Raw genomic sequence first — 19098 nt, forward strand, 5'->3', positions numbered from 1 at the left:
ACTCTCCGCTCTCGCTTAACGTCTTTGTTGCCTCGTTAAAAACCTTTCTAGGAAAACCCAATGGGAAAAACCATAGTTAGGTAAAAAGAGTACAACTACGTAAGCTCCCCCTCGATTGAGCAGTCATAGATCCTTCTGATGACGCATTCCAATGTTATGGACATGTTTTCTGAATACCGAAGTAGGGAGTGATTTTGTGAAGAGGTCGGCTGCATTGTCGCATGATCGGACATATCTTACTTCAATCTCTTTCTTCTTCTCGAGCTCTTGAGTGTATGAGAAGAACTTTGGATGTATATGTTTTGTTCTATCACTTTTGATATATCCTTCCTTCGTTTGAGCAACACATGCTGCATTGTCTTCATATAGAATAGTTGGCCCCGTACTTTTGTCAATCCCACTACTTGAACAAATGTGTTGGCTTATTGATCTTAGCCATACACATTCTTTACTTGCTTCATGGAGTGCGATGATCTCAGCATGATTTGAAGAGGTAGCCACAAGCGTTTGTTTCTGAGAACGCCAAGATATAGCAGTGCCTCCGATCGTAAAAACATATCCTATTTGCGATCGGGCTTTGTGTGGATCCGAAAGATATCCTGCATCTGCAAAACCAATCATTTGACCATTTGAATCAGTATATCTCAACCGATCCGATATAACCCGAATCTAAATGATATATGATTATTTTATGGATTCTATGATGCGATACAAAACCGACCCGAATTCTATGCGTTATATTTAAATCCGGTCCTTACTTGAAAATTTACTAAAATGGGACATATAAAAGAGAACTGAAGTCCAAAAAACCCAAATCCGAATGCTAATGGGTATCCGAACGCCCGAACAACCGGAAGTTCTACTTAGAAGAAGCTAAAATGATAAATAATGTGAACGAACGATAAGAATGTTTCTACACCAACATGTGTTGTTGGGCCTCACTAACCTCCTAGGTCCTATAATGGGGGCACACACCTCAAAATTATACTTCCATGAATTTAGTGGGTTTTTTTCTTTCTTAACCAGCTGCACATTTGAAGAGGGTATGGTCTATTGATTCACCATCTAAATTTATTCAGAAAAGGACAATGCAACATGTCGCTTGTCCATGATTTACTGGATAATGTGTCACATTGGTTTGGTTCATTCATTAATGCAACCTTTTCTTAGAGTTAAAGTTGTAAACAAATTGGAACGGTTTCAAATAAAATTCAAATTTTCTAAGCGTAACTTAGCAGAATCATCTGTAAGCAAACATTAAGCGATAGTGCATAAGAATGATGAAATGGGAAAATTTAAACTGAAAACTTACCTAGACTCCTAGCATGAAATCCCAAATTACGGTAGCAAACAAAAAAAAAGTAAATGCTAAAAATATCAAAAGTAATATACAAAAAGTCAATGAGATACTAACTCGAGGCTACAGCTGACTGAACCGGGCCGATTCCTAACTCTCTGCTCTAATGTCGAGGCCCTTTTTCTTCAATAACTTGGTACGGCTTGTGGGGACTGAACCAGCTGGTTTAAACCGGTTTCGTTATCATCCGTCGGCTCCTTTTTCCGCCGCATCTCCATGACTTTGCGGTGGTGGTTAGAGTGGAGCTCGCTTGAGAATGTCGGACTACAAGCGGGTCTGTATTCTGGTAGTAACCGACCCGACTTATACCGAACCCCACACGCATTGCACAGCGTCTTGGCTCCCATCGGTCCAGCTCGCCATTGCGGCGTTTTCTGAACGCCACAGTGGCTGCACCGTCGAGAGGGCTGCTGCAGCAGTAGCTGGCCGCTGCAAACAGACTCCGCTGACCTTTTCTTATGCTTTTTGTGAACCGGTGGTTTCTCAGACGTGAAGACTGGTTCGAGCAGCTCAGCGCCTGAGAACCACGTGTTGGAAGGATCCGAAGAGGAGGAGGAAGTTGAGTTCGAGGACGAAGGGCCTGAAGAGGAGGACGAGCCAAGCGACCAGAAGTTGGTTCCATTCCGGTTGCGTTTGGTACGAGATTTGGAGGGAACAGGGGACTTGAAACACGAGTCATGTGTGACAGGAGTCACAGGGTGTTTCCTGTCACCGGCTAACCAAGCGGGTTTTTCAGTCGGGGTTCCGGTGAGATTTGGAGCAGAATATTCAGTAAATGAATCCTCTACGAAATGGGATAGCCACTCAAGCTCCGCTAATTCATCCGTCTTTTAACAAAAAAAACAAAAAAAAAAGTCAGAGAATAATTAGGGAATAAAACGTTATCCAGTGTATTAAAATGTAATTAAATTTACCGGAACGGAGAGTTCGCTTGGAGGGAGAGACCCAAACCCGTCGTTACTCCGGCGAAGAGCGTCTCCTTTGTCCTGTGGTTCCTCGGAGGAAACATGGAGCATCTCTTGGTGAGTTTTGGGTTCAGCCTCTTCTTCGGTGAAAACGTCGTCCTTAGACAAGTCGAAGAAATCGTCGACGGAGAAATCCTCGGCGGTGGTGACGGCGAGAAAGTCTTCGTAAACGGGCAGGGTCGTTTTAAAAGCCATGTCTTTCCTGACGCTGCTTTTCAACGCTGCTTCAACACGTTCCATTTCCTATACAAAAACCGCCTAAACATTAACCAATAAACATAACATCTTTTTATCATCGAAACTCACCAAATGAATTTCACATTCTTTTTTAACGAAACGTTAAATAAAAAGCGTTCATTCGTGTTACCAGTTCCAAGAGAAAAGAAAAAACACGAACCCCAAAAACAAGTGACGACACACAAACGACCCACAAAGAGAGTCAGTCACGAGACTGAAAACGTAACAAGCGAAGCAAATTCTAAGAGAGCGAGGATAGAGGTTAGGAAAAAAAAGATACCTGAGAGAGAGAGAGGGGAAGGGGCAAGAGAGAAGGGAGGAAGGAGCGGCGGTGAGAAGAAAGAAATGAACAGAGGGTCAAAGAGAGATGGTTTTGTTTTGTGAGTTTGGTAAAGCATTCAATTTCGTAATCTTAGCCTCACCCTTCTCTACTTGAAACTCCCTCCTTTCTTATCTCTTTTCACCTTTTTTTTATAATAATAAATTATACACAACCGGTAATAAATCTATAAATTTGTCTCACTTAGATTCTTTTTTTTTTTTATATAAATTCAACGCGTCTTTACTTTTATAGAAGATACATAAAATAAACTTACCGTTCATAATGTGTAATAAATAATATATTTGAAAACCCTTTTGAATTAGACTATATATTTGTCAAAAAAAAAAAAGAATTAGACTATATATATATATCTCCAGCTTGCTTCTTATTTCTTTCCTTTGTCTGTAAACTTACCGTTCTTTTTTTTTTTAACTTTTTAGGTAACCAAACAAAGGAAAAAAGAGTACCGTTTTCCCTGTAGGCCCTTGACCGCGTTGATCGCCGCTCATCTTGGTAATTATCCCTCCCGCTCTCACTGGTTTTGATTTTTGCTTTCTTTTAGTTAAAAGTTAATTGTGGCCATTAATATTTTAAACTTTGATTAGCGAGGAGCAAAAAAAAAACCTTAATGGAGCAAAAGCATGTCTTGTGAGTAAAGGTAAAGTGTGAACTGGGATGATGCAGAAACCCAAGACAAATTGGCGGGCCAGCTTTTGTCCTTCTAACACACCACGAGACAATCATTCAAACTAACCCAACAAATAAAATAAAATTATTCATCTAAGAAACAAATCTTTTTTTCTTCTAAGAAACAAATCTATCTATGGAGACAATACACACAAAGAAACAAAATATCTCTAGAGATTCCTTTATCTTTTCCTCTATGGCTCTACCTTACTCAAATTGGTGCAGATTCTCTTAGTCTTTGTAGCAACTAGTCATCGCTATAGATGGAGATAAATTTTTAGATTTTGTATGTTAAATATCATGTTTTCCTTTTAAAATTAGTATTTGTTATCGACATTTACTTGAACAATAGTTTTAGCATTTTGCATGTATTTGTATACAATATAGAACGTGCATGTTGTTGAAGCAAATGGAAATCTCCTCAACATTGCGAAATGTGTGATGATTACCAAACCCAAACGAGGCAGTGTTTAAGAAAATAGTTTATAGACAATACTTTTTCAGGATTTTTAACAGGGAAAAATTAGGAAAATTTGGTTTTGCATCTGTATACGTTACTCGTGTAGTAAGTAATAAAACAATAAATGCATGGGTGAACTTAGTTAAGAAAATTGATTTCTCAACATTATGAGGAGCCGAGCCGCCGGCTTGAGAAGTAGTAGCCACGTGTTATGCTGACGTGCCGTGCTCTATATGGCTGTGTCTCATGCATTTGACGTGAGTCGACCAATCAGAATTCCCTGACAGCTAATCTTTCAGCTCTCATATTGACTCGATCTTTTGTGCCTAATTTCCGCGTATAATTCGTATATTTTTACACGGCGGGATCATAAAGCATCCCTCAATACATTTTTCAACGATAACAATATAGAGAACAATGGGTCAGATGTAAATGGCCGAACAGCCCTCAACTTATCCGTCGGCAGAACTGCGTTGTGGGTTTGTTTCCTTTTAAGATTTTGAAATGTCAAACTAAGAATAAGAAGAAGAAGAAAATAGAGAATCTGTGAGAGTGAGAGAGGGAGTTTATACGTCTCACCCCACGGGGGCATTGTTAGCCACTTTTGAATCTTCCAAACCAACTAAGACGTTTCAGTCAGTCTCAATTTTTGTATGGACCGTACCGATAATTTTAAATAACTTAAAAGAATGTATATAATATATATGAGAGCGGATCCGTAGATTTATTTCATAAATAGATTGTTTGGTACTTTGGTTGTATGCATTCGGATTCTAGCTTGGAGCGGCTCGCAATTGCGTTAGAGCGGGAAAGTCGTTCAATTTGTCACGATGTCCGTGGTATAGACTTCAACCGCCTTTCACCTTACCGACTTTTCTTACAATTAAAAACGACCATTACGAATTTGGTTTCAATAAAATAACAAAACCAACTAAAATTGTTACTTTGTCTTTCATATAAAAGAATCTTAAATATTTTGAAAAGCTGTACTGAATGTGAAAGATTAAGAATCTATGAGACAAGAGGACGTGGTCACTACTATTAGTGTTGACTTTTGAGAACACATCATTTTCCTGTGATTTTATACCTTTTGAGAGGCCCATTACTATTACATTTCACAGTTCATTTGTCTGAAATGGGTAATTGGGCCTTAAAATGAGGCCTTTGATTATTTAATAGTATATTTCCTTTGTTGATCTATATGATATAAGGTAGGCCACATTATTGTTGTGGTTGTTTGTTGGTGAGCGAATGACGATGGTTGGGCAACGTCCTCGCCGTGTTGAAGTCACGGCGGTTCCTATACTCCTAATACTAGTGGTGGTTCTCAGCGATCTGTCAATCTCCGTGGGAGCTGAGAAGTCGGTGTCGGCATTCGTGCAGAACGCCATTTTGTCCAACAAGATTGTCATCTTCTCCAAGTCCTACTGCCCGTAAATTTTCCTTTCTTGTCCCCGGAATTGAATTAGGATTCATATTAGTTTTAATCCGCGCTCCTTTAGAATCTGAATTTGATCGTTCTGTCTTTGATTAAGATTAAGAGCTGTGATTTTTTGTTTTGTTTGACTTTTGCTCTTTAGGTATTGCTTGCGCTCGAAACGCATTTTCAGAGAACTTAAGGAACAGCCTTTTGTCGTGGAGCTTGATCTCAGAGGTATGTACCACTTTCTTTTGTCCCCATTCTCTTTGTCTCTAGGAGGATTTGTTTTTACAATAAACAACTTGTCTTTTTGTGTGCAGAGGACGGAGATCAAATACAGTACGAGCTTCTGGAATTTGTTGGTCGCCGTACCGTCCCCCAAGTTTTTGTTAACGGCAAGCATATTGGTGGCTCTGATGGTATTAGCTCCAACCTCAAAAGTTTTATCCTTTTTCTAATCTACTTACCCAAAATCAAATCTGGATGCAGCTTTCCTTTTCTATAGTGTAAAGTAACGGCCTTTATCTTGCTTGCTTCAGATCTCGCAGATGCTGTGGAGAATGGTCAGTTGCAAAAGCTTCTTGCTGCTAGTTAGACTTTTCAGAAGGTGGATGGATGATCATGGACCTTATGTTGTGATCTAGAGGAATAGTGGAATCTTTTGTAGTGAACTTGAATCAATGAATTGGTTTGTCTCATGTTCACTGACTTGATTGCTCCTTATATATATATATATAATAATAAAGTTATGATGGGGCCTTGGTATAAACTCTTTTTATCTTTCCGTTATTGTACTGATCTATTCTGCTGATTGTTTGGCTTTTAGATCCCGTACTTGTGTGCCTTATTAGCGAATGCTTCATACGACAATGTCAAATCGGGGAAAGAATAGCAAGCACAAAAAAAACAATGATGATTTTGATTAGTCTTAGTTCAACAAGTCTACCAGTTTTCTTGCCTATGATGCCATTTCAAAGCACAATACTAGTTGTCTATTAGGAAGAGGTTTGTGACTTTTCTGGTGGCCAGAATCCTTTGGTTTTCCCTCTCGGTTCTTGGAGAAAGTTGGATGAATGTCCCTAGTACAGTGGCTTCCAACAAGTATTCTCTAAAAGAGGAGTAAGGCTGTCTCTAAAGCTGCTGTAAACCTGATCCTTATGTTGCTTTATTTCGTTGGAGGTTGTTGTTTTAGCAACTTCAGAACGTTTTCATACACAATGAATGTGATGTAAGAAGCAGGCACATTTTTCAAAAGATTAGCAGTTAAACCCTTGTAGAAACCTCTGAGACCCTCGAATCTGCAGATGAAGAAAGTTTCGTTCATATTTTCAGATACAATCAAAGACCAACAAAATAAATATGCTCTCTGACCTCGCGGTTTCTCTTATGACATGTAAGCTGTCTATATATCTTGGCATTCCGTTGGTACTAGGTCGTTGCTGAACAAAACAACAGAGGAATGTTTATGACAATCACACCTCACATATTTGCCAAAGATAAACGAGCTAATGATAATAAGAGTGAAGACATGATCGATAGGTGGTGGTACCTGTAATCTTGCTCGAATAACCTGAAAGGGATATGTAAGAAGAACTGCAGCGACTTTGGAGGAGCCTCCAAGTGCAGCATAATCTGCCGAGTTCTAATGCAAAAGGATAGGCGGGGGTGGGTATTAAGATTATTGGGTCCTATATAGCCTAACCTAAGCATCCACAATGTAGGGTGTGAAGAAGCAGAGGAACTCTGTACCAATAAATTATCAGCTGTGGATTCAGATTTTCTTCTCCTTTCTTTGAAATCCACAATGACTTTACGGAGTTCTTCATACGCTGTGAACTGAATAGCACCATGAGAAACCTGCTGAATAAACTTTATCAGAATCAAAACCTGTGGAGCTTATGGTAGCTTCATGAGCTGATATGACAGGGGAAAAAGATAGTGTGACTAACCAGTACAAGAGCAGGGACAATACCCTTGTAGAGCGCCCTGGGTCCTTCCTCTTTCATTATGGTTCTAAAGGCATCTGTGAAAATTCACAAACATTCAGAAAAGAAACATTCAGAAAAGAACACTAAAGAATGAAAACTGTAATATTCAGACCTAATAGGCCAGAGTAAGGTCGGGTTTGATGAAGAGGTGTCTGAAGCTGTAGTCTTGTTTTGACAAGCCAAATAGGATTTGTGCATAAACAGACCTGAAAGTATCATAAGCTTGAGATAAAGAGATAGATGTTTTAAAAGGTGTCAGTTAGTTATACAAACCAAGGCTCCAGCTTCAGCGGCAGAAGCAAGGTGAAGAGCAGGGCTGAGTTTCTCATCGTCGTCCCTGCTGCCTCTAGCGTATCTCTGTTTGGCTCTTCCATAACTAGAGAAACACAAGAGAGATGTGTTGAGGAAGATATTTAAAACAGAATGACCGCAACAACATCCTAAGAGAAAGGAGTTAATAAGTAAAAAAAGACACTCACAAGAAGAAGTATAAGCTCCAGGAAAGAGTAGAACCGATGACAGCAGGGAAGAAACCTGCATAAAGTCCTCTCAATCCCTAGGAAGGGATGATTATAAGAAAAGTTGCTCAAGGAGAAACATTGCATGAAAGTAACTAAGAGAGTTTCGTCTCTTTAAACCTCGATACGGGTAATGGTGAAGAGAGCGTGAGCTGTGTTCTTGTCCGTCGGGAGACTAGTACTTAATCCTCTTCCCTCATTCACTGTTTCAAACCAAAAACAAATTGACTTCTTTTTTTTTCTTTTGAGGGGAGTGGAAAAATGAGACCTTGGAATCTCGTACGAACAACATCAAGTGGGTGCATCGCAGCGACGGTGGTGAATCCCGCGACGGCGCCGGCGGTGGCGTTTTCCCACTGCCAATGCGCCACCATCAAAAGAATACTTGAATTCAATCAATATGACCTGAGGGCTATTGAGTACAGAGTTAATCGGAAGTTAAAGAGAGCAAAAGGACAGCTGATGGAAAGGTTCGTCGTCCTCCGGTATGATCTCCGACTCTGTGTGTGTTTCTTCAATACGACACCGTTTCAGTCGTTAGTGTTCTTCGTCGTCTACCAAGACCCAAGTCCAAATGTACTTTCAGCCACTCTTTTGAGGCCCAAATAGCTCCGAAGTGCACCTTTTTTTTTTATTATTCCCGCGAAGATCCCAATTCTTCAACCAGCATTTAACATTCGACCTTAACTTTTGTAATGCTCCTAAACACACCCCAATACTTTACTTTGATCGATAATTCAGGGGTCAACGAACTACTTTCGTATAGTAACAAGTGTATACAATTTTTCAACCTCATCATAATTGCACACAAATGAAGTATCTAAACTTATTACCCCACAATCAGAAAGATCGAAATCCCAAAACCACACCAAAATTTAAAGAACGAATTAAAATCGACAAATAGCGGTTTAAATTTGGTTTAGTATTCTTTGTTTTAAAACTTAACCAATGACTAACCAAATGAAAACTAAAACGACCCAATTAGAAAATCTAAACCGAATTAACACGACCTAATAAACCCAACCCGAGTTATTGTTCTTCGGTGGTTGTGTGTGTCTTTCTCTAGTTGGCTCCCTCTTTTTTTTTTCAGAAACCAAATATGGATTCATGGATTTTTCGATTTAAGGTTCGTAGATTATGAAATCGATTTGGAGATTTTTTTTAAGCTTGAGTAGGAGTTTCGGGTCGGGTCTGAAGTTGGATATGATGTGGGTCTGGTTTTAAATTTGATTAATTCTGATTTCGGTTTAGGTGCGGTTTAGTTTCTAAACCATTATAACCAAGTTAAACCTTCGTTTGTGTGGTTTTGGGTTTCAATCTTTTTGATTGGGGGTAATTGGTTTAGATACTTTGATTGTGTGCAATCACGACGAGGTTGAAAAATTGTGTACATTCGTTATTATATGAAAGTTGTGATGTGGAATTAGTTCGTTTACCCATAATTCAGTATCATGATGATTTATGCACGTTAAAAATTGGGATCCTGAAAATTAAGAAAACACCAAATACACTCGAAACAAAACACACAATCTCCTTCCGAAACAAAATCATACAAATACAATACACACATTTTATACATGCAAAAAGCCAAAAGAAACACGTCCATGCGCCCAAACAGATGCATGAAACTAAACCATGAGTTTTACGTATAAAAGGATTTGATTAATAAACATGGTTAACCCTCCGACAGATTCTCCTGATCTCTCCCCTCGCACCAGTCAATGGAGAAATATTCCCCATCTTCACCATCGATTTCGCGAACTGCTCGAAGAAGGCCTCTTGATTCTCCGCATAGAGCTTCACCAGCTCCCTCGAATCTTTGTTCTTCGTGAACAGTACCTCGTCAGAGCTCAATAGCCCTTTGTACGTTATCAGGTTCTTGAAGTAGTGGTTGTCGAACTTGAAGGGCGTCGCGAAGTCGAGGAAGAAGAGGTTTTGGTCACCACCGGATCTTGGACATTGCTTGCGCAACATGGAAGCGTAGTATTGGTTTAAAGTTAGATCAGGCTTTCCGTTGCCTGACTGGTTGTATAACCTCTGTCGGAAACTTGTACACCTCGAGTTTCCTATGGTGTGACTTCCTGCAAATCATATAAACAAAAACGTTATATAAGGATTTCTAAATATTACAAGGAAAATTTTAATCAGCAAGGCTATATTTAATGTAACAACACTTAAGGGAGTTTTATTTGTGTTTTTAAATCAGCAAAGCTAATGTATCATTTTGTAAGCCCTTCTATACGTCCGCATAACGCATTATGAATGTTTTCAGAAACAGTTGCAGTACTTCATATATAAAAAAAAAAGACTAGTAAAAAGGGATTAACAATTTTACTGGGTGGATCAAATCAATATAGGTAAGTTCTTACAAATGTATTTGTGTAATTAAGATGGATGGATATATTACCAGAGAGAGAGACAAGATCAACGAGATTGAGGCCTTGACGCTTGAACTTAGTGAGGATGGTTTGAAATGTGTTGTTGGGAGCAGGAATGTCGTTGTTAGAACCACTCAAGCTTGCTCCTCTCGCGTCTCTTCTCCCTAGTGGTACATCCCAGCTCGGTCCACCTGTCTGTATGCATATTGTTTCATGTGTCGAACTAATTAATTTTTTAATAATCAAATAATTTGTTTTTTTCTAATAGTTAATGAACAATGATGACTTACAATGACGGTCGAGTCTCTCGCGGCGAGAGCCAAGATATCAGCACAAGAAACTGTTTCAGGACACTCTTGTTCTAAGGCATGTTTGATTTCTTCGATGAGTTCGAAACCACGGGCTGAGTTTCGGTTAGGGTTTGATCGTTTCTCGCTGATTATGGTTCCACTGTTGTCCAATAGTATGGAAGCATCACACCCCTGGAGCATCAATCACAAAGAGAAAAATAGGTAAAGATTAATTGGAGTATTTATTATATAGCTAGTTAATGTTTGAGAAGTTGCTAAGGATTAAACCTTCACGAAACAATCGTGGAAATGGAGTCTAAGCAACGAGGCAGGCATGCGAGGATCCTGTGCGAATGCTTTAGCGACAATGGTCTGAACAATCTCTTGAGCTTTAGGACATGAGTGATCGTAGAACTGCGGGAAGAGATAGCCTCCACTTCCGTAGGCTTTGGAACACAAACAAAGAGGAGAGAAGGCGATAAGGGAGACTACAGCTACGATAAGAATGTTCAATGATGCTGCCATTTTTTGAGAATTCTTTTTCTTGATCAGTACTCGTTGGGGTTTAACTCGTTTTCTTGTAACTTGATGATTTTCTTGTGATGGAAAGGTAGGATTTATAGAGTAGACTTTGTGGACATTTCAAAAAACGCTGGAGTTGGTAACTAATCTTAGATATTGGGTTAGATGGATACATTATTCTCATAAGGATTGGTATGAATACAGGATTTGTTAGATTTTTTTGGGCATTGCCCATCAATAATGATTACTTTATTTGTCAACTCATATCATGATGTTTTTACTTGTGTTCAAGTTTGAGTTTGCAACAAAAGAATTCTTTTTTTTTTTGAGCAAACAACAGAAGAATTCTGATTGCATAGAATAAGAGAGAAAAGAAAATTGTGCCTTTTGTTGGCACCCACAGGCCATGACACCTTACAAAGCAGACAAGAACAAAAATAATTCTTAGAGTTTTGTGGTAAATTAACCCAAAAATAATTGAAATCCCAATCATATTGAACCCTTTCATGTAGTCAATACTTTAACCAAACATAGAAGTTGTGTCTACGGATTTATGATAATATCAAATCGAGAGATTAACACGAAGAAGACCTAGTAAAACAATTGCGTGTATTAGTATTTTTTAACTTGGTTGACTGACATTGACGAGATCAACAAAGAAACAATGCTAAATACTATTGTACAAGCAAAGTAATAATCTTATGGTGTGCTTCGGGTTGGTAGAGTACGACAAAGACATAGTAAATGGTAGATAGTGACAAAACCATTGAGAAACAGCTTCAACTGCTCTCCCTCGCTAAACCAAACAATCTAATATTTTCCTTTTGTTTTCGTGCAACAAAAGCGAACAAATTAATGTTACTAAAATATGGCCAAACAGCGTTGATGTACGTAGACTTTTCAATAGTTCTCCCTCGCTAAACCAAACAATCTAATATTTTCCCTTTTGTTTTCGTGCAACAAGAGCGAACAAATTAACGTTACTAAAATATGGCCAAACAGCGTTGATGATGTACGTAGACTTTTCAATTAGTTTTTTTCCCTATAGTTTTTTTTTGGTCTTTTTATTCAACTTCGAGAATAAGACTTTTTCATGATACTGCTGTTAATCTTCCTACGCCTTCCATTGTTTTTTTTTTGAAAATTACGCCTTCCATTGTTTACTTCAGTAATATTTATTTTATTTGTTTGCTTACATCTGCAAATGAAAGCCGGCCAATATATTAGAGCAGATTAGAATTACTCTAAAAGCGCTCCCAATTGAGAGTTCTAGCTTAAGAGATCTAAAAACACATATATGTATATGTATATTATATATATATATATGTGTATATAAATATGAGGTTCTAAATTTACGGGAATCCAATCCAAAATATTCCATAAAAATATTTTGGGTTGGGTTTCCAGTAAAGTTTAGAACCTCACAATTACATACACATATATAATGTACTAGGTGATTTTTCCGTGCTCATGCACGAGCATAAATATTTATAAAATTAATGTACTATAGTTAATTGATATTTACTTTTGATTTTAAATCAATTTATAATTTATATGTATAATTTATATTAATAATGTTATATTATTTTAATTAGACATATGATTTTTGACATGTTATATCTAGTCAGTTTGGTTGTTTTTGGGTCAACAATCGATTTCTATAACTTGGATATATTAAATTGCATCTATTTCTCCGAATTCAACTATAATATTTTATTCTAAATATAGCTAATTTTGTTTAAATTTTTATTTGAATTTAGATTGATTATTTTCTTAGATATGTAAATATATTTTAGCAAGATTTTGTATAAATGTAATAGATATTGTGCTTAGAATTAAATAAAAAATAAACTGAAGAGTTTGATTCAAAATTACATAAATGAATATAATGATAATATTATGAAATCTCATGCATATATATAAAAGTATATTGTAACAATTAGTTAAGTTTTTTTATTAATATTATTAAATTATATTTTTACTGTAGTTAGATTTTTGATTTTGGATATAAGTTAGATTTGTTGATTCACTCATGTTGTGAATATATTGAGTTACATATATTCTTTCAAATTCAAACTCAAGTATGATTATTTTGATTCTAATAAAGTCAAATCAAACTAGTTTTATTTCTATCTTAAATGTGCATGCATTTTAATAATATTTATCAAAATTTTATTTTGATTTTTTAAAAATATTAAAAAATAAAGGGATGATCAATAAGAAATTACATACATGAGTATAGCTGATTAATTTTTAAGCTCATGAACGAATATCAATATTTACAATATTAACAATAATTAAAATATTTTATAACTTCTCAATACTTGTATGACTTAGATTTATTGAAAGGTAAACTGAAATTTATTTTAAATAATCTTTAAAATGAGAATTCAGATTTGTTTGAGTATTTTGATTATGAGTATATTAAGTTCCACAAATATAGAGAAAACATAAACTTAAAAACAAAACAAATAATAAGATTTTGTTTTAGTAATGATAAAATAAAATATATATATATATACCTTATTAAAAGTATATGCTATTTAAAAATATTTTGTAATTATTCGATCAAACTATGCTTATCATAAAAAAACATTTTTAGGTTCCATTTTTAATGTCTCTTAAAAATCAGCACTAAAATTGTGACTTTTTGTGAAATCATATTATATAAGTAAATTATAATTTATAGATATTTTTTTTGGTAATTGTAAGATATCATAGTCAGCTAAAGATTATGAAAAACATTTCAATAATAATAATTATACACTATTTTAGTCAATTAAACATATATCGGTTTATGTTATTTAATTATTTTTATGTAATCATCTAAGAAAATAAATAAATATAAAGAAAATATTTCTATTATTTTAAAAATATATTTATTTTATATTGTATAAAATATGTTTTAAAGGAGTAATATTTATTTTTAATTTCAAGAATATCTTTGTGAACTTTTTTTTATGAAATCACATTGTATAAAATATTTTTTTTTGTTTTGAGAAAGTATGTTTTTGTTATGTAAAAATATGTTTTAAATGAAATATTTCTATTTTGTGAACTTTTCTTTTTAATAAAATCATATTATATACATATAGTTTCGTTTTTAAATCTGTTTTAAACTTTTTAAATGTTTCCTTTTTATTATATATTTTATTTGTAAAAACAAAAAAAAATTATTAATTGTATTTAAATTTGATTTTTTAATTCATTAACGGTACCTATGTAAATAAGCATCAACCTTGTAAATAAACAGAAATTGACTTCTCAAATAATATTATAGAGATTTTTGGACACTAAAACCCCTATTGAAGATGATTTTAAGCTTCTAATAAACTAAAACAACAATATTTTCATAAGTTTTGTTTAAATAATTTAATTTAATTTTACTTTTATAAATCGAAATACTCAGACATTTGGCATTATAAGGTAGAGTTCTCTACAGATAAAATTTTCTCACTCTCCTTTTTTTTTCTCTTTATTTATAATATCTAGAAATTCTATAAGAACTCATTGTTGGAGTTTGCTATGATCACCAGTCAAGTTTACATCTTTCTTTATTTATAATGTCTAAATTTTTTATGAGAACTCCTTGTTGGAATTGCTATTATCAAGTCCAAGTTTATTTGTTTCTTTATTTATAATGTCTAAAAATGATATGAGAACTTCTTTATCACTCCAAGTTTATGTCGCTCTATCCCAGCTGTGATCAATTAACGTTGAATACGGAATCCCAACTTCGGACAAATGCCGTCAACATGGCGTTATATAAACAAATTTAAGCTACGAAGCACAACAAGAAAGTAGATAGATATATAGATATGAAAGTACAGAACACTGTACCGTACATACAACTCGAGAAACATAAAAAGAGCCAAACACGTCGAAGGACGTACGTATATAAAACACACACACACACCTAAAAGTAAATGGTCCGGATGCCACTGTGTTACGAGCTGTTCTTTATTTTAATATATATATGCATATACGTTTGCCCCAAAGTTTAACTTGTTTAGTGATGACCACCACCGGGAAGCTTTTCCTTGATCTTTTCCATCATCCCCTTCTTCTCGTGGCGTTCGCCACCATAGCCTCCCTCGTCATAACCAGTGGTAGTTCCCATCCCCATGCCTTGAGATTGACCAGACTGATCATGGTGACCTGGCAACTTCTCCTTAATCTTATCAGTTATTCCCTTCTTCTTCCTCCTCCCACCTTGTCCATCATCCTCCTATCACCATATCGGTATTGTTAATACAGAATATACACACACCAACTAAATATAATTAATACGTTCGGATGTTTCTATAAATGGTAAACGTACCGAGCTAGAGCTGGATCCGGATCCAGAGCGGTGAAGCATTCCTCCCAAGCCACCACCACCACTTTCCTTATGGAGCTGCTCCTGGCCGTGATGCCTACCTCCTACGCCAGCTCCCAGTGCTCCAGTTCCAGCCCCGTATCCTTCGCCACCTGTCCCGTAGGTCCCACCCGTTGCTCCTCCTCCGTATCCTCCACCAGTTCCGTAACCTCCTCCGCCGGTAGCTCCACGGCCAATTGGGTTTCCATATTCGTCCAACTGCTGGATAGGGTTTCCGTACTCGTCAGTGGCCTGAGCTCCGGGTCGGTTTTGGTAAGACGCCATCTTCTTCTTTTTCTTCTAAGCAAAGACTTTGAGCTTATTAGCTAAAACACTTCTATTTGATAATATGATGAGACTTGGATATTGAGTTTTGATCGATGAATGTTCGTAAGGCTCATGGAGTCTTTATAGATCCAGTTCCGGATATGGATTAACTATTAAATTAGTGAATCATTATAACTGAATCCACACGTGGCAGCAGAGCAAATGTCGGCGTGGTGCTTCCAGACGCGTGTCCGGACGTAGACCGAACCGTTTATTACTTTAATTAAAGAAACCGGATGGATATTTTTTCTGAGCTTTCAAAGTAGAGAGAGCCTAAGTACGTACGTGTTCGTAACAAACCCATGACAGACAAGGTGATGAATACTAAAGTGGAAAGATCTCTCCTTTTCTTCGTGTCGGTACTGGCATTGCGTTGTAGATATTAGACACGTAACCCTTATCCCTGAAAACGATGCGTCTTGTCTATTGTTTCCATACAACGACGAAGAAGATTGGGTGTATTGGAAGAAACCTTTTTATTGGATCTCAGAAATTTGGGCTTACTCTATTATACAAGGCCCGAAAAATCACTAGTGAGTTTTAAAATAAAGCCCTTTTCCATATACTCCGCTTACCAAAATTATGCGTTTCCATCGATCCGTGTTATCCACTCCACTTACCACCAAACCATGCTGCGAAATCGTCTTATTTTTTTTTGGTTTTACGTTATGGGAGTTTCTCTCCTCTCTGCGCCAGATTTGAAAATGGGGTTTGAAGATCTACGTACAAAGGACGATTTCACTGCGATGAAGCTGGAGAACCTTCTCGTTAGAAAAGGTCATGTCCAACCAATATCTTTATATTCCATCTAGACTTTTTGCTAGTTATAAGAGCAGCTTTTGGTTAGTCACTAAATATGAATGAAGACTAACTGAAACTATTATATATGCACAAGCTACCTTTTTTATCGCCCGATCTACATAATTCGATAGTGGTTACATATAAGATAGTGTTTTCTAATAATTAATAAAACGTTTGATCGTTGCAACATCAATTACATCACCTCTCATACGACTCTCAAATGATATATGTACCAGTATATATTAATAAATATTATGATGAAATCATACATTGGGGGCCAAGTGTCCGGAAACTATATGCGTTGCACAAGACGCTTGCTTATATAAGCTTACTAATTTCCAAATTAATATGAAATTAAATAATGATTGGAATAAAGTCTTGTCGCATTTTAATTTTGTTGTGGTAGAGTGATATGCCACCTCTAGCATTTGTTTACTTTATATGCAAATCAAGATTAAAAAAAAAAAAATTAAGTATAAAACATTGTGTTTTTGGTGACAGGCTTATCTGACACCATCACGGGTTTAAAGTCCACTTTCAAGGTAGGGTTTAGTGTCATGTCGTGTCGTCTGTACACATATCCATGTTTACTAGTGTAGGTTATGTATAAAGATAATCCTCAAAATAGTAATGATAACATATATAATTGCGAGTAAGAATTATATGTGAAATCTAGCACCTGCAGTGGTGATTTCTCCACTATAGTCTCTGACCAAAATAATAAAAATTTTAAAAGTGAGAGAAAAAAGGGTAGATAATAAATGAAAAAAGAAGTATGATTTTTTTATAAAAAGATTTTGCATGAACCATCAGAGACTCTTTTGTATACGTGTTATTTAATTACTAGTGCAACAGCATTTCTACTTAAATTTTATCTGTTTAATTTATTTATGTTTGATCTATTCCTCTTCGCGTTGTCTTTTTTAAAAAGACTGAAAGTATAGGCTATTGACACCATGGTCAGAAAGAGATTTGAGGACAAAATGAGGAAGAGATTTTTGGGAAGAAACTCCCACTAATGTTGCTCAACTCTTAAAACTTTGGTCGTGTGTTGAGAGTTATACGTGACCATCTCTATCTGTTGAAGAAGGGTCCATGGCTGTCGAGGGCGAAAATATGTTTGATGTTAGAGAGATAATAATTGCAAAAGGACAACATATTGAGGGTCCAATCAGAAAATACAAAAAATGATATTAAGAGGCAATGATGTAGTTGTGATGTGTCCTTGTTTAGCTTCCCTCCGCAAAGCGAAAAAAACCCTAGCTTTAATTTGATTTTAGAACTTATCAAATAAAACAAGGTTAAAACGTAGGTACGTTAGAGAACCTCCATTAGAGGTGGCTAAAGAAAGGTTCTTTAACAAAAATGCCAAAAAAATAAATCAAAAAGAAAAAGAAGGATAGAAACCGGTTCTAAAAAGAGGATTTTTAGAATTGGTAAAAACCTATGACGTGTCCGTTTTTTATTGGCTCCTCCTCTTTCTCTCTCTTTCTCTCCTCTTTCTCGTCTCTTTCTCTCCATCGCGGTGCTTCCTGCCGACAGCGTTGGAAACGAAGTCATCTCTGTCGCCGTTGACGCTCTTCGTCTAGCTGGATCTCTTGAAGGTTTCGTATCAGGGTTGGATTTGAGTTTCGAGGATGCCTAGCATGCGTATAGGAGGCGTTGCTTTGGATCTCGTCGGAATTCCTCTATCGGAGGAAACATTGACAAAGGCAAAGAACTCAGATGATGTTTTCCTCGGAGCTGTTGGATGGTACAAACTCATCTTTCTTGATTTTGTAATTTTTGGATTTGACAATCCCATTTTGGCTTGACAATCCCATTTTGGCCTTGACAAACTCATTGCGGTGCTTGGAGTTGTGAAGGCCAAAATGGGATAACAATTCGAAGCATTTGAAGCTTAACGGCGCTGTTGCAGCTTCGTACGGGTCTCAAAGTGTTTTCCAATTTAAGACCCATCATTGTCTTCCCTCAGGTATCTCACATAGACATATCATTGTTCTTGGAATGGCTTATGGAATGTGTTCAGCTCTGCATGTTTCTTGATATTCTTTGAACTTTGGACGTGCCTCAGTTGGTTGATTTGACTTATTATCATCCGCGAGCTTACCGGAGGTCAGTGACCATTTCATGTAGAAACAAAGATTTGCTTCTTGTATCTCTTTACAAAGGTTGCGTCTTTCTTGGCTGAAAATGAGTATTTACAATGAGCATCCTCGGGGTTTTACGACAAATGAACAAGGTGATGAAGTTGGCTTCTGCACTGAGTCCTACTCTGCAAGTGATGTTTTTGCTACTTTTGTAAAAAAAATTGTTGGAAAAAGTGATATGATGTCTTTTTTTTTAACGAAGGAGCTGCTCAATATCATTCTGGTTGTGCTTAGGCTGATCACATTGCTCGTGTTGCATTTGATTTCTCTTTGAAATTCATTTGAAACTTAATTTCTTCTTGTTCTTGTACATCTTAAG

General features: G+C 36.4%; 6 protein-coding genes and 1 long non-coding RNA gene across 11 annotated transcripts; 3 read left to right on the forward strand and 4 right to left on the reverse strand.

Moving 5' to 3' along the window:
* Positions 1-1278: 1278 nt before the first annotated feature.
* On the reverse strand, positions 1279-3033 carry LOC106313690 (GATA transcription factor 5). 3 transcript variants are annotated; one of them, XM_013751582.1, is made up of 3 exons: positions 2844-3033; positions 2272-2567; positions 1279-2184 (listed from the first exon to the last, which is right to left on the reverse strand). In XM_013751582.1, exons 2-3 carry the CDS (start codon positions 2560-2562, stop codon positions 1483-1485), a joined length of 993 nt encoding a protein of 330 aa, XP_013607036.1. In that variant the 5' UTR covers positions 2563-2567; positions 2844-3033; the 3' UTR covers positions 1279-1482. The 3 variants fall into 3 exon arrangements, with proteins under 3 accessions (XP_013607036.1, XP_013607034.1, XP_013607035.1); XM_013751580.1 differs by having other exon boundaries at positions 2272-2565; positions 2840-3031; XM_013751581.1 differs by lacking the exon at positions 2844-3033 and adding an exon at positions 2720-2832 and having other exon boundaries at positions 2272-2565.
* LOC106313691 lies at positions 2733-4733 on the forward strand. Its single transcript, XR_001264459.1, has 3 exons — positions 2733-2948; positions 3322-3394; positions 3487-4733. It is a non-coding gene; the product is annotated as an uncharacterized LOC106313691 (long non-coding RNA).
* Positions 4734-5247: 514 nt separating this feature from the next.
* On the forward strand, positions 5248-6197 carry LOC106313755 (glutaredoxin-C3). The gene is made up of 4 exons (XM_013751659.1): positions 5248-5461; positions 5609-5682; positions 5769-5867; positions 5988-6197. The coding sequence occupies exons 1-4, from the start codon at positions 5280-5282 to the stop codon at positions 6041-6043; spliced, it is 411 nt and encodes a 136-aa protein (XP_013607113.1). The 5' UTR covers positions 5248-5279; the 3' UTR covers positions 6044-6197.
* Positions 6198-6350: 153 nt separating this feature from the next.
* Positions 6351-8636, reverse strand: LOC106313754 (folate transporter 1, chloroplastic-like). Of its 2 annotated transcripts, none has more exons than XM_013751656.1 (10): positions 8223-8636; positions 8075-8157; positions 7916-7992; positions 7710-7812; positions 7549-7642; positions 7398-7471; positions 7198-7308; positions 6998-7090; positions 6820-6887; positions 6351-6746 (listed from the first exon to the last, which is right to left on the reverse strand). In XM_013751656.1, the coding sequence occupies exons 1-10, from the start codon at positions 8326-8328 to the stop codon at positions 6614-6616; spliced, it is 942 nt and encodes a 313-aa protein (XP_013607110.1). In that variant the 5' UTR covers positions 8329-8636; the 3' UTR covers positions 6351-6613. The 2 variants fall into 2 exon arrangements, with proteins under 2 accessions (XP_013607110.1, XP_013607112.1); XM_013751658.1 differs by having other exon boundaries at positions 7198-7305; positions 8223-8633.
* Positions 8637-9490: 854 nt separating this feature from the next.
* LOC106316562 (peroxidase 72) lies at positions 9491-11195 on the reverse strand. The gene is made up of 4 exons (XM_013754454.1): positions 10911-11195; positions 10623-10814; positions 10362-10527; positions 9491-10035 (listed from the first exon to the last, which is right to left on the reverse strand). The coding sequence occupies exons 1-4, from the start codon at positions 11145-11147 to the stop codon at positions 9617-9619; spliced, it is 1014 nt and encodes a 337-aa protein (XP_013609908.1). The 5' UTR covers positions 11148-11195; the 3' UTR covers positions 9491-9616.
* Positions 11196-14925: 3730 nt separating this feature from the next.
* On the reverse strand, positions 14926-15896 carry LOC106315749 (dehydrin Rab18-like). The gene is made up of 2 exons (XM_013753566.1): positions 15466-15896; positions 14926-15372 (listed from the first exon to the last, which is right to left on the reverse strand). Exons 1-2 carry the CDS (start codon positions 15784-15786, stop codon positions 15154-15156), a joined length of 540 nt encoding a protein of 179 aa, XP_013609020.1. The 5' UTR covers positions 15787-15896; the 3' UTR covers positions 14926-15153.
* Positions 15897-18110: 2214 nt separating this feature from the next.
* On the forward strand, positions 18111-19083 carry LOC106316765 (3-isopropylmalate dehydrogenase 2, chloroplastic-like). Of its 2 annotated transcripts, XM_013754639.1 has the most exons (3): positions 18111-18382; positions 18495-18604; positions 18704-19083. In XM_013754639.1, the coding sequence occupies exons 1-3, from the start codon at positions 18267-18269 to the stop codon at positions 18709-18711; spliced, it is 234 nt and encodes a 77-aa protein (XP_013610093.1). In that variant the 5' UTR covers positions 18111-18266; the 3' UTR covers positions 18712-19083. The 2 variants fall into 2 exon arrangements, 1 of the variants encoding a protein (XP_013610093.1); XR_001264951.1 differs by lacking the exon at positions 18495-18604 and having other exon boundaries at positions 18605-19083.
* Positions 19084-19098: the final 15 nt, after the last annotated feature.

Source organism: Brassica oleracea, chromosome C9, assembly GCF_000695525.1.
Source record: "Brassica oleracea var. oleracea cultivar TO1000 chromosome C9, BOL, whole genome shotgun sequence".
NCBI classification, from domain to species: Eukaryota; Viridiplantae; Streptophyta; class Magnoliopsida; order Brassicales; family Brassicaceae; genus Brassica; species Brassica oleracea.